Raw genomic sequence first — 14,099 nt, 5'->3', positions numbered from 1 at the left:
TACAACAAACAGGCTATAAATATACAAAACATTAAGTGTGTAATTTAAAAAAAAATAAATAAATAAAAAATTTCTCTTGCTTTGCGATGGTCAATAAAATAAGGTAAAATTAATCCTTGATATGATAAAACAAGGCTGACTGATTCCTGGATAGACGTTTTTTCAGTATAGGGTTTGGATGTTCGACTGTGCACGTTGAGTTTTTCTTTCCCAAAGATTCTGGTTCCCTGCCTTGCATGGAATTGGTTTGACTATACTTTCAAGTCAACAAACATGTAGCTGTGTGTATGCAAATGAAAGCTGATTTCCCAGAATAGTGTGAGTTCGGAGCATTTTTTATCCGTGATTTGCATGAATGCTAGTTTAAGGATAATATGATTACTGATTAATATAACTGATTAGTTTAACTTCTGGCAACAAAATTGTGCACAGCAGAAAGATATTGTGTGTATTAACCGTGTATTAACCGAGTAATAGTTTTAATGTTCTGACATTGTGTTCATACTTGATGAAGGCAGTTGTCTAGCTGCATAAAAAAGTACTCTCCTCCAGTACTGTTTCATCTAAGAAAAAAATGTCCTCTTGACCTTTCTAAAATACTCTAACCCTACCATCACTTGCTGTTTTTTAATCAATATCGATTTTCAAATGTATAGATACAATTAAAACAAGTAGATGTAGTACACAATTAAAAGACACTCGATCAGCCTGACTTTTTATGTCATTTATTCTGCATACAGGTGTTTTGGAAAAAAAAGAAGACAAGCAACATCCAATCTCACCTCAAGAAGTTTTCTTAATGCTTATTTTAAACACACAAAGGGTGAAATGACAATGACAAAACACAATCAAACAAAGAAAGCAAATGCAAAAAGATTCATCAATGACAATATGCAACTCAAGAGAACACACATTAGATGAAAAACACCAGATTAAAAAAAATGAAGGTGTCAAAGAGGACAGAACCTAAATAAAAGGCAGGGTTGTAATCAGAGATTCAGACTGACAGAAAAATAACAATGGACATAAGAGAATAAGAGAGACATTCATTGATTGCAAACAACAATCTATATTTCCTGTTTTAAACGCCCCCTCTCCCCCAAAGAAATTACAGCAATAAAGAAAAAAAAATCACGAGAGTAAAATTAATATTCACAAAGGAAAATGTAGTACACCTGATATATATATTTTAAGCACACAAGTCCTTTGAGTTACACTTCTATATCCAAGGAGCACAAGTTTTTCAGGATTATTTTTTGTCATCACCCTTTTTCAATTGTTGGAAAAGCTTTCAGCCAAAGCACTCCCTTTGGATAGCCATTTTAACATAACAGTGTAGAGTTAGACATTGAATCTGGCCTTTTTATATTCTGAAAGTGAGTTACAGCAGGAAACAAAAGGAGGGTGCCAAAAAGTTAAAATGTTTCTTCTGAATAAACTGTATACATTGGTTTTAAACTCAGGACTGTTTTGGTGACATGAAAGAAAAAATGCATTTTGTTTGTTTTTTTTTTGTTCCAGTTTCAAACAATTGTACTTTAAATTTTAGCTGGGACTCATGCAGAGGAGGCTTTCTGTGGGGTGAGTGGTGCTGAAATCGATCAATGTAGATGGTGTTGGTGGGCATTACGATGAAGTAACTCAATGTGTAGTCTGAGCAGATCTGGGAAGAGACGTCATTTCATACAATGCCTAGAGACCATTTATGCACCGCAAAGTCTTTTCTTATCAAAAAAAACCCAACAGGGGTATGTTCACAGAGTCACGTGAAGTTAAAGTAGACCACAAACAAGCAGTTGTGAAAAAAACAGCACAGGGTAGAAACAAATAGTTTTGTTTTCTTTTATTTAATTTGAGTTTTGATCATGACTGAAGATATTTATCACACCCGATATAAAAACAATATGTGTTTGGATTTGGATAGTTCACTCAATGGACTTTTCATGGTTAGCTGGCAAAGACTGAAGGAATTTGACACCCGAACAGGCGCAAGTGCTCATTCAGATGGTGGAATGGTGAAAATATATCTGAAAAAAATAAAAATAAAAAAGTGAAGTCCAGAATTTAATACATTGAAGTCAGACTTTCTATTTGTATTGTCAAATGATGCAGAGGTCCAATAATGCACATCCATTTTGAGTCCATGTCTTTTAAACACACCAGGAATCATCCAACAGGGCTGGAATCCTCACGAGTGTAAACTGCGGCTAGACTGAACTCATGAATTTAGAAAAGCCAATCTATATGTCAGCAAGAGAAAATGCTGCCTCATCAATAATAAATAAATGGGAACCACAATTAGGTTTTTTGGTAATAAGTACAGTTGAAGACCGTACCAGGAAAATGTTAACCAGATTATCTAATTCAGTCATCAAAAACAAAAACAGCAGTGTAAGAGGGGAAGGTGAAAAAACAATGATTGATAAAATTAGGGAAAACAGGGTAAAGAAATGCTGTAGAGGCAACAGACAGTGACTGTTCCAAACCAAAAGGAATGTTTTGCATCTCGGTGTTTCTCCCTCTAAATAGGCTAAGACTTGTGAGAGACTGTTTTCAGTATGAAAGTTGTTGGACTGGATTATAATAAAAGCATCTGTTTTGTTAAGCAGTGTTTATTATTATCATTTATCAAGTGTGTGTTGTTTCGTGGAGGTGTGTGTGTGTGTGTGTGGGGGGCGCTAATGGCTGTTTCCTGTGGGAGAATGGCAGATCAAGGGTGAGCTCAAAGTAGGTCAGTGTCTTGGAAGGTCACAGTGGAGATGAGGCGAGGTCAGATCCGGGGCAAATACTTCTCAATAAAGTCCTTTACACTTGCCATCTCCTACAAGAAAGCAGATTACATGTTGATACAGATCCTACTATATTATAGTTTCACCATCACCACTGATTTATACACCAGACATCAGAATCGTTCATGATCATTAGGCTAGTCACAGGAAGAACAATGGTCTTAGCATGAAACTATGAGAGAAAACCAACACTAGAGCATTAAATATGATCAAAATTGGTCCCAACGGATAAAACACTCTGCATTTTAAAGTTAAAAAAACTATTTCTGGAGAGGAGTATTTTATTCCAGAATGCAAGGTTCAGCTCTTATTGTGCTAAAGTGGACCGAGACTAAAGTGAGTGAATGAATGTTGTATGATTAGTTCCATCCAGTGTTTTCATTTCATAACAACTTTACACATGGCTTCCCCACGGTCTACAGAAAAAAAAAATATTCGCAAAGTTTTTTTCCCCCCTTTCTTCCTTGTGTGTTATCAGTCACTTTTATGATATTCGGTCCTACCATTCAGAATCTGTATGATTTTACAGTGAAAATTATAATGCCATAAACTGTTATCCCAATATGAAACAGTACAAATAAAGCAAACCTATGAAAATACAAATAAAGCAAAGTCTACGAAAATTGCATAAGAAACACAGAAATAAAATTTGGTGCTGAAAAATTACACTGACAACAACACTATGATTTGTTTAGTTTGCAGTGGAGAGCAGTATTCTTATCAAGAAGCTTTCTGTTGTGAGACGGTAGGCAGTTTGAATGTTCTCACTATGCAAGTTATCTCTGCCCCCCTTTTACTGTTCAAGCATAGCTGTTCTTAAGATTGGACGTCATTAATTGCTGGTTGCTTGAGTGTGTTTGGTTGATTGTTCCGTCTGTCCGAGTCCGTTTTCAACTGCCGACCTGGGCAGAGGTTTAATCTGTGTCTTAACTGGAGGGCTCCAGCCTTCCTTCAGTCCTACCATGGAATAACTGATCATAGAAGATGGACGAAAAACGGATGTCGCATCTCCGACTGGATTTCATGAAGAATTCTTTTTCTTTTCTTTTTTTTTTTTAAGAGGAAAGATGTTTTGGCTTTTAAAAATGGTCTAAATTTTATAGTATGTGTTTGAATAATAATTATTGTGGATTTCATATGAATATTATGTTTGTTCATAGAAAAAAAAAAGATTTGCAACAGGAACACATTCCAGCAATTTGTTACTGTTCTAATGATAGGCAAAAAGTTCCATATAAAACATAATAATGGCTTTTACCTGAGGACAGGAGCTATGAGAGAGCCCTGGGTAGGTTTTGAAAGAGATCATGTGTGTGTCGACTATGATTTTGAGCTTTTCCGCTGTCATGGCACCAAAATGACAGGGGATCATGGCATCCATCTCACCATGGCACTGCAGGATCGGGAGGTTCTTGCTGGCATTTGACGCCTACAAAATAGACATCACAGAATGCAGCTACACAATGAGGATTCAAAGCTTATACCTTCTTTAGCTTGGTCCAAATAACTTTAAAAACATATCAGTGTATTGTGACGAGAGACATAAAGGTAGCCGGAGAGAAAATAAAAGCAGCAAATGTGAAATTGAGGGAGGAATGGAGGAGTATGATGTATGTTATCTGAGACTGTACCGATGGGAAGGTCCTATGGAGTGGAAGCCAGCAACTGAGAGCCACAACACCAGCCAAGTTGTGCTGACAGGTCAAGGCAGTGTACAAGGCCAAGGCCCCACCCTTGAAAGAAAAAAGAGAAAAAGCAGAAAACACATTGATACACACGCTTAATGTTGTTTGAAAAGTAAGAGCTTGATATTACATTGTGAAACTTCCCACCTGAGAGAAGCCACCAAGGATGATACGGTGCGGGGGAATCCCATTTTTGGCCTCATGTTCGATAATGGCCTTGACTGGAGAACAGGAAAATAATCATGTGTGATAGTTCTTTTTGGAATAAATTATAAATTCATTAACCTTGAAACCAAATTCTTCAAATGTTTATTGATAGTTTAAGTAATTATTAAATGGAAAAAACAAAAATGCTGCAGTCAGGAGTTAGATCTTTGCCTTGACAGTTCAATGTCAAACGAGGCATTACTGACATTATGAAAAACATGCAAACCCTCATTACTTGTTTGGTATTAAAGGGGCTGTATCATGCAAAATTCACTTTTTGTATGTTCTAACCTTGTTATGTAGTTACGTACTCACCTAAAACACCCCCAAAGCGTTTTTTCCTTCGTGCCTGCATGTTTAAGCTTTCCTAGTGTTTGTGCTGCTCAGAGAGGCAGCCCCTCCCGCACCCGTGAAAACGCTCCGTTTCCCATGTTCACGTCACACAGAGAAGATGGCTCCCTGAGCCTGAGCCCCCACCACCACCACCACCACCACCAGGCCCTTGGCAATCAGCGTTGCTGCTTTTTGTAACTCCGATTTCGAGGATAAACTTTGACCATCGTCTGAAAGCAACAGTCAAGCAAGAGCAAGAGTCTGAAGGGTCTGAAGGGTCTGCGCTTGGTGAGTTTCTAACAGGGAAAGACATTTTTGTGTGTGGAGAAGCTAGAGCTAAAGAGCTAAAGCTAGCTAGCGTATTTGTTTTGAAGCGCTGATTGGTTGAAGTAGCTGTCAGTCAAAGTCCACAGGGGGAGAGGCGGGATTTTCAATGAAACGGAGCGTTTTCTCTTCCGGGTTTCAGAATTAGTCCCAGAAAGTCTTTTATTTTCACACAAAATGACTTTTCCTTAGGGCCAAAAATAAACTATTACCATGTTAATGCCATTTCTAGGGTTTGGATTAGCTAAAAAAGCATGATACCTTTAATTTAAAAAAAAAAAAAAACTCTACTTACTGCTATCTGCTGCCTTCTTGATTCCAGATTCGTCCTCTGGAGAATCAGCACTAAGACCCATAAGGTCAAACCTGCACACATGGAAAAGTCAGTGTAAAGAAAAAAAAAAAGAAAAGAAAAAAAAACCACACACACACACACACACACACACACACACACACACACACACACACACACACACACACACACACACACACACACACACACACAGAGTACTGTCGGGGGTAACATGGGAGGTGACATGTGACATGAAGGGAAACAATCACATCCAGTGTTGAGCTAAATGCCACTGCTTTCATGACACCCACTCACCACGCGGGCATCGTCATTCTCATGTTGAGAGTGACAGGCATCTGGGGCCTGCAGTCGAGGAGGGGAAAAAAAAAAAAGAAAAAAAAAAAAAGAGGAAAACATGTCCGTCAAAGTATTAGCGACAGAGTCATTCACATTCGTAAAAGACAGAACGATCGGTCCGTTCATTACGGTCACTGTTGGTTTAAGACGGCTAAAATAGCCTTCATGTGGAAACAGAAAGTTAAGTGAAGGAAGAGAGGAAAAAACACTTACGCGTGGGGGCAAATAAACTTGATGTAAGGCGGCTGGATCCCTGTCAAAGTGTCTGCCCACCCATGCCTGACAGGAAAAAAAAAAAGACAGCAACTCTTAGTTCCTCTTTCAGTAACAGCAATAATTCCCAACATGGTGAGCATGTAGTATAAACAAATGAGACACCTAAAATTAATGTGGGGTGTCTGCGAGCCTTATGTAATGTAAAATATATTTTAACTATGCTGTATTCCCTTTATACAATTGGCAATATTATTAACTCTAAAATGTGTCTAATTGTCCAGGTCTCTTAAACTAGACTGCAGCCCTGAGGAGGATTTATTTTTCATTTCAAGAAACATGCAGTCCTTGTTGCTTGGATCGACTACGCACCTTTTGAAATTTTATTTGCAATTGTACTGTCGTCTTAATTTGGAAAAAATATTTTTTTTACTGTAGGCAGGCAGCAATAACCTTTATATATCTGTGTAAGGACGAAACTAAGGATAATTTATTTTTTGAATTTGTACTCTTTTTGAATTTGTATTTTAGCATGAGCGAAGTAATCCTAAAATATAACATTTAACTTATCTATTTTAAAGCGATACTTCAACATTTTGGCAAATTGGCCCATTTAGCGCAATTCATTAGTCATTTCGAACAGCATACTTACTTTTTTTTTTGTGAGGGCGAGCTGTTGTTTATTCAGAGGTGAGTCGGGGAAGGTTTTCGGGACGGACACAATGGAAGTGGACGGTATTTTGGTTCCCCCTCGTCAAACTCATCAAATACACAATCCAACAACCCCAAAACACTTTGGTGGGCAAATTATAATCCGCACATTCACTACGCTGTGAAATATTAATGCAAAATTACCAGATTGAGTTGTTTATGCGAAGATTGCTAAGACGGAACTACTTGTCTGGGCGTAGTGATTTCAAAAGAAAAAGTAGTTCCCAGTATTTGCTCTAGTGTCGTAACGCTACAATATTATTTGTTGGTGTTCCACAGCGTAGTGAATGTGCGGATTATAATTTGCCCACCAAAGTGTTTTGGGGTTGTTGGATTGTGTATTTGATGAGTTTGACAAGGGGGAACCAAAATATCGTCCACTTCCATTGTGTCCGTCCCGAAAACCTTCCCCGACTCACCTCTGAACAAACAACAGCTCGCCCTCACAAAAAAAAGTAAGTATACTGTTCGAAATGACTAATGAATTGCGCTAAATGGGCCAATTTGCCAAAATGTTGAAGTATCGCTTTAAAGATGAGACTGGAAGAGGATAGCAAATTGATTGATTATGCACATAGTTAATAGACTGAACAAAACAACCAGTTTATTTCAGTCTGCCTTAATTTGAAACACAGTTCAAAATCACTACTAAGATCAAATTTTTTTGACATTGTCCGTTATTAAAAAACATTAAAAAAAGAACCACCGAAATTGGTAATATCACATTTCATTCTTTATTTGTAGCGTACAACAAATTTTTTATTTTAAATTGCTTTTCATCAAATTTGTTATCTTCATCATGTGATTTTCTTCCATTTTTTATTTCGCATTGTGAGTACTTCGAATCGTTTCAGAGCTTAGCAATTTGTTACACCTTGAGCTAAAATGACACATCTTAAATACTCACCCTGAGTCTCCCAACCCATGAAGAAAGATCACCTGCAGCACAAACAGAAAGGGCAACACGTTAAAGTCAGCCAGATACAAATACACTGGAAACGGTTCCTTTTCAATCCAGTTGTAGGTTCTTTTCTTGTCATGTGTAGTGACTGACAGAATGGCTGATGATGAGAAGAACAGTGCATTCCAATTTCATAGTGCACTTCATAGAATGTAGAAGCAACTGAAGAAAATTATTATTGTGCTTTGAGACAAATTAATAGCTGTCTGTACAGGGCGTACTCCTGCCACAGGTGCCAAAGTGGCATTATTAAAAAATGAAAAAAAAAAAGAAAAAGAAAAAAAAAAAAAAGAAGGCTCACTGCCAGTCTCCACATGTACTACTCCCAGAGAGAAACCATGAGAGGGGATGAGGACAATTTAGAAAGCTGGCAATTCTCAGCTCGCAGTTGGCTCTAAGTCAGAGTTATGTAGATATAAATACTCTTCTTCTACGAGCTGGAGCGAGTGACAGCCAGCTTTGGTTCTTCAAAGCATCTGGCAGATGCTCGATAAAAGAGACGTTAATTACTTCACACGGAGACCTTTCTATGAGCGCAGACACAATGTGCTGCTTCGCCTGTTGAGCCTAAAGGTGTAACCACAGGCGGTGCCTCTGAATAATTACACTAAAGTAAAATGGTAGGAATATTAAATAGGTGGAAAACTGTTAAGTGACATGAATTGGATTATAAAGATGCTGTCTGTGGTCTTCCCAAAAAAGCAATAAACTCTCCGTAAGTATAACTCGGGCTGGAATGTTGACCAACACCAGGAGTAGAGAAAGCACATTACACCCGTTTTAAAGCTCCCAGAGCAGTTACCATTCCCTATTAAGAATGAGAAGTTTTATTTTATTGGTTTTTAAAGCAGTGGCTCAGCTAGTGCAACTATAGGACGCCCCAAAACAACAGACCCAAAATGTCCTTCAGCTCTTCCATTACAATGGCAGAAAACCCAACTCTTTATATTGTTAAATAATTAAAGGCTTATTTATACAGTTGTATTTTTTTTTACATTTTGATTCACTTTTTTTGCTATTATTATTGTATTGTTACCCTGAACTGTATTTATTTATATATTTTATTCCATAACTGTGCTTTGAGTTCCATTTGATTTTTAAAACTATTTTTTCCTTACTTATTTCATAACAATTATTGTATTATTTTTAACACTGTTGGTTTCACCTTCTTTGAAATTTTCATAATTTATCTTGTTTAGAGTTTATTATGTTCAATTAACTTGTAAAAATGTTTTTTTTTTTTCCATCCTAATATTATCTTGTATTTGCTATTTCAACACAACAAGCCAAACTGCCATTTGTTTCTTAAAATGACTATTGCAGGTTTTAAGTGGGACTCATGTTTAATCTTCGGTTTTACAGTGAATTAGTTTGCCTTCATGTGCTTTGAAACAGCTTTGCGGTCATTTTTGAATCTGGGGCGAATGAAGGGGAAGTTAAGCTGTCCACACACCAGCCAGGCAGCTTCAATGCCACACAAAACATCCCTTTGTCCCAACACTGTGTTAAATGCACACAGAAAGAAGCTTAGGCCAGCACGATGGTGACTCCACACCACCACCAATTCTCAAACGAGCTTCTGAGGTTGAATTTTAAAAATCCCCAACGTTCAAGATTAACATTAGATTAGGCATTGTGACTTGACTCACCGCTGCGGTCTCCTTCTCTGTCCCGGACAATGTCACGGCCTCGGCGAGCAGCGGCACAGACATGTTGTTGCCACACATACACTGTAAGAGGTGCTGGAGGTGGGAGAGACGCAGAAACCAGAAGTCAGCTGACTGCCCGACACACAAAGCGGAGCTGCATGAAACATGTTGTCATGTGCACTGAGGCCAACCCAAAACCTGTTTCTTACTTTCATACATTTTCAGACACTTGGCGGCTATTTCTTATTTATGGCTTACCGTTAACCCAAAACATTTCACATGGCAGATTGAAGAGGAATTCTGGTCACAGTTTACTACATTTAATTCATTTGACGGTGTTGATTTTTACATGTCAAGTTTAACACACAGATTGCTGCACTTTGCCCAACCATAGAGTAATTTCATTATGTTTCTTTATTGTCAGTTTAAGCTCTTCCATCCAACTAATAGTCTGCATTAGTTGAACTAATACATCAGTGTTGACAATAAAGCGCTTCTGTCTCTCAGTTGCAATTCTGTCAGGTTATCAATGCAGTTATTCAGTGAGCAGACGAGAACAACAAAAGGTGGAGGTCCCACTGTTAAAGAGGCTGCTGCTAAACGCAAAGTAGCTGCTGCCAGGGATGGAGAGAGAGAGACAGAGAGAGGGAGAGAGAAAGAGAGAGAGAGAGGGGCAGGTTTCTGAAGTCAGTGACGGGATTCATTACAGAAATTAACCCCCCCTCCATACTGCATCATGCTCTTTATTGTTGCTATGACTGTTACTAAGAAGATATTTTTAGTGCCAATCGAGTACTTTCACATTTTAATTTACATATTTATTATATTTATGTCAGAGGACCTTTTGTGTGTGTTGCTAGAAATTAAATTTGAAGGAGTGGGACTTCACCCAATTACTGAGAGAGTGTTTTTAGTCTGGGGAAAACCCCAATCTGAATGACATTCTTTAAGTTAGATGACTAAAAGGTTAAGGAATCTGTATTAAATGCCCTTTATAAGATTTACTGCCAGCACAGTTTTGTGTGAGCCACTTTCAGCCCACAGTGAAATTTGTCCGGGTTGAAATAGCAGGGCCTTTCTGTTCGGAGTTTGCATGTTCCTCCCCCTGAGTGCATGGGTTTCCTCCCACATGTGGATGTGAGAGTGGGAAGGTTGTTTGTCTCTCCGTGTTTGCCCTGTGATGGACTGGCGACCTGTCCAGAGTGGTTCCTGTCCTTGCCAATATTAACCTGGAATGGGTTTCAGCACCCCATGACGATGCACAGGATTAAGTAGCATAGAATATGGTGGATAGTTTTGTGTGGAAGAAAAAAAACCTAAATGAACTAATGCCTTTAAATGTGCTTTGATCTCTGAAACAGAATCTCAGGCTCGATGATGAAGAACGCTAAACAAAGATATAAAAACAAAAAATAAATAAATTAAAAAAATAATCCTACAAATTGTTGACTTTGGTGTAGAGTATAAACACTGGATAATCTGAAGAAGTCGGGAAAGCACATGTTCTTATCCGCCTGTTATCGTAACAATCGCCCTCACACAGAGAGGCAGCATAAAACACTGGGTTTTCAATGTACGCTCTAAGAAACAATAGCTCACTCTCTACAATCCTGGAGGAGGCTGATGGTTAAAAATAGTGTCAGGCTGTGCATCTGAGCACTTTGTCCAAGTCAGTGTGCAATAGAAAAGAAAAGAGGAAAACTTAATTTCATGCATCACTGTACAGTTTCTCTCTGCATACATTTACTTTCTAAATGAAAGGCTAAAGGAATGCAAATACAACCTGCAAGTTAATTACTACTCAAGTTTTTCAGTGGGCTCATGCCATAGAGGGTCAAAAGGTTAAGATGCCAATGTGTATCCATGACATTCAAAAATAATTCTGATTATTCCTAAATAATTGTGGTTTATTTGGCTGCTCACCTTTTTACAGGGATCAGCACAGAGAGTCACTAAAACATGAACTGAACTGTAGAACTACCCCTCCAGCCGAGATCAACATCTAATCTGGTGTGCTTTCAGGGAGGAAACATTTGATTAGCATAGAAATGTCATAAATTACTTGATTGATGATATTGCAAGACTGAAAATGATTTTTTTTTGCATTAGTGTGGTTGAAAATCTTACAAAATTGGTAATAAAACAAATTCCAGATATGATAGAAATAGAAACATATATTGGGTCAGCAGAAACATTCTTTTTAGAAAATGACTTTCTGACAATGAGAACATTAATTTTCTTAAAGTGAGCTTTCAAGTACTTCTTTCATTTCTTTTTAAAGCACTGTGAATTTCCTTATGTGTGAACAGTGCCATATCAAAAAACATTTAACTTGCCTTAATCAATTTCAATAGATTATCAAACCACATTTTATTACCAGTAAGCGCTGAAACAGTTGAAATCTGTATCTGTAAACAGGACATCATGTTTTGCATTCCTGCTTGCGGACCGCCATGTCTTCAATGCTGTCAGATGACTCAGTAATAATATTAAGTCAGTGCTAACGGCTTAATGCAATACTCTTTTTTTTTTTTTCCACGAAACCGACTAAAAAAGACGGTAAGTGTCGCCGGTGCTGCAGTCAACTTAAAGCACATCACGAGGCTTCACTCTACGTGACTTTAATTCCATGAAGAGCAAAAAACAAAGACGTGCTGCGGTCTGTGTGGACCTCAAAGAACAGGCTACTGCACTCCGGCTGCTCTTTGCTCAGTGGCTCCGGATGGCTGGCAAACAACAGGATAATATGCGGCACTGAGTGACAGCCCCCACCCCCCGACCCACCACCACCAACAGCGCCTCACACACACACACACACACACACACACATCATACAGCGGATCGCCCCACTCCCCATACACTGCCACTTATTCTGTGCCAAAGAGGCTAACAGTTCAGTCAAGGGGTAAAATAAAAATTTACATAATAATAATAACAATAATAACACGACCAGAGAAGGAGAATTAGCATACGTGGTTGCAAGTGAAGCTGCGGGCGGCGCGGCTTGTCGAACAGGAAGGGCACAATGAATGGCTGAGACCTAAAAACGATATCATCATCTCATCCTCCTCATTCTCAGCAGTGATGACATTCAGCAGGGCAAAGCCTCTACTGTCCCCAAAACACACAGTGATTGACTCCTGAGCCTCGCTGTCGGCTTAATCCCGGTTTATCTGGCCGCGCGCACATACACACATTCACACAAACACACGCACACATCTACACAATAAGCAGGCTGCTGCTGGCGGAGCGGCTGCTAGCTAACAGCACACACATTAATTGCATTGTCTCCTGTCGAGGTTCTCCCTTATGCAACCGCTACGATTCGAATTCACGCATTAAATATCGACTGATTGTTGGAAGACTGTTTCACTAACAGAAATCTGCGAACAGGTTCAACTCCTATGTGGATATTATGTAAAAAAATCCACAATAGAGGCCCGTTAGCCGACACAGATTCATATACTCACCGCTTGCTGTCCCAGTTCACGACGGAGCGGAACTTCCGCTACTGTCCGCCGCACACGAGCAGAGGGCGGGGCAACGGCGTGATGACGTCTGCACGTAGCAACGCCCTATCGACCTTATCTCTTTGTAGTTGTTATTTAATTCTGGCGCTAATTTCTCAAGATAATATCAAGAAAATAAATTCAAGTCCCTTTATTTCCGCTACTGAAAGTCAAAAATGTATCTCATTTCAGGGACATATGAGAAAGGAGTGAGAATAAATGAGTTTTACTTGTTCATAGTTGATGATTTTTAGTATCATAAAAAAACTATAAAAATATGTCCACATATTTCTAAGCTTTGGTTTCCCTGAGGTGTTCATCTTTTAATCAACTTCACTGCTTTTAAAGTTGAAGTTGAAATTCAGCACAATGCGATAGTATTGATTACAAAAAGATTCTGAATTGGATCTTTCATTGTAAACTGTGACAGACCAAATGAGATAAGACGCAGAGCTATCTCAACTACAAGAGGATTAAAAAGCCTATCATGAAAATGAAAATGCTTAAGATGAGTGTTTTTGTTAAAAACAAACTTTTCAAGAATGTGATCTTATCTGCAAAGCCTTAGTTGCTCTGCCTGCAGACCAGACATTTCTTTCACCAGTAGAAAACTTTTGTCATATCATAAAAATCCTAAGGCTGCTGACATGTTGACAATTCTTTTCAACATTTGATTTGTAGTTCCTTCATTTGTGACTTCATAAAATTGTTGCCAGAGTTTTATTTCAATTTACGTAACAGAATGCTTTGCTGAACTGAAATGTTGTACATAAATACTTGCAAGCTAATTCAAACTTGAACCACTGGAGTGGTGTAGTGGTTAACCGGTCTCGCCACTCTGTACACAACCCTGGTTCAGCTCTTGGTTTGGGAGCCTTTCACTAATATTGCATAATTTTCTTTTGTGCAGCTTTTCTTTAGGGACTCTTGCATCTCTTATCAATCCAGAGAGGCTGATTGGTTGCTATAAGTTCATGCAAAATTGTAAGTGAACGTATGAAGTCATGTCTCCCAGTGTCAGGTCTGTTGTGGACCATCAAACTGTACAGACAGCATCTTGCCTTGTGCC

General features: G+C 38.6%; 1 protein-coding gene across 1 annotated transcript; it reads right to left on the bottom strand.

The window, feature by feature from the left end:
* Positions 1-709: 709 nt before the first annotated feature.
* Positions 710-13,053, bottom strand: lypla2 (lysophospholipase 2). The gene is made up of 10 exons (XM_030119967.1): positions 12,992-13,053; positions 9,522-9,614; positions 7,819-7,850; positions 6,201-6,266; positions 5,946-5,993; positions 5,634-5,704; positions 4,622-4,695; positions 4,421-4,522; positions 4,048-4,218; positions 710-2,821 (listed from the first exon to the last, which is right to left on the bottom strand). Exons 2-10 carry the CDS (start codon positions 9,597-9,599, stop codon positions 2,771-2,773), a joined length of 693 nt encoding a protein of 230 aa, XP_029975827.1. The 5' UTR covers positions 9,600-9,614; positions 12,992-13,053; the 3' UTR covers positions 710-2,770.
* Positions 13,054-14,099: the final 1,046 nt, after the last annotated feature.

The sequence above is a fragment of the Salarias fasciatus genome, chromosome 22 (assembly GCF_902148845.1).
Source record: "Salarias fasciatus chromosome 22, fSalaFa1.1, whole genome shotgun sequence".
In the NCBI taxonomy this organism is placed as follows: Eukaryota; Metazoa; Chordata; class Actinopteri; order Blenniiformes; family Blenniidae; genus Salarias; species Salarias fasciatus.
Note: the sequence above shows the minus strand (reverse complement) of the source record. Positions and strands in the feature narration are given on the sequence as shown.

Excerpts from the sequence above, each read along its gene's own strand:
- lypla2 (XM_030119967.1), bottom strand. The coding sequence starts at position 9,599 with ATGTGTGGCAACAACATGTCTGTGCCGCTGCTCGCCGAGGCCGTGACA. Across the intron at positions 4,219-4,420 it reads TCCATAGGACCTTCCCATCG|GCGTCAAATGCCAGCAAGAA; the intron begins GTACAGTCTCAG and ends TCTATTTTGTAG. Across the intron at positions 2,822-4,047 it reads CTCATAGCTCCTGTCCTCAG|GAGATGGCAAGTGTAAAGGA; the intron begins GTAAAAGCCATT and ends GCTTTCTTGTAG.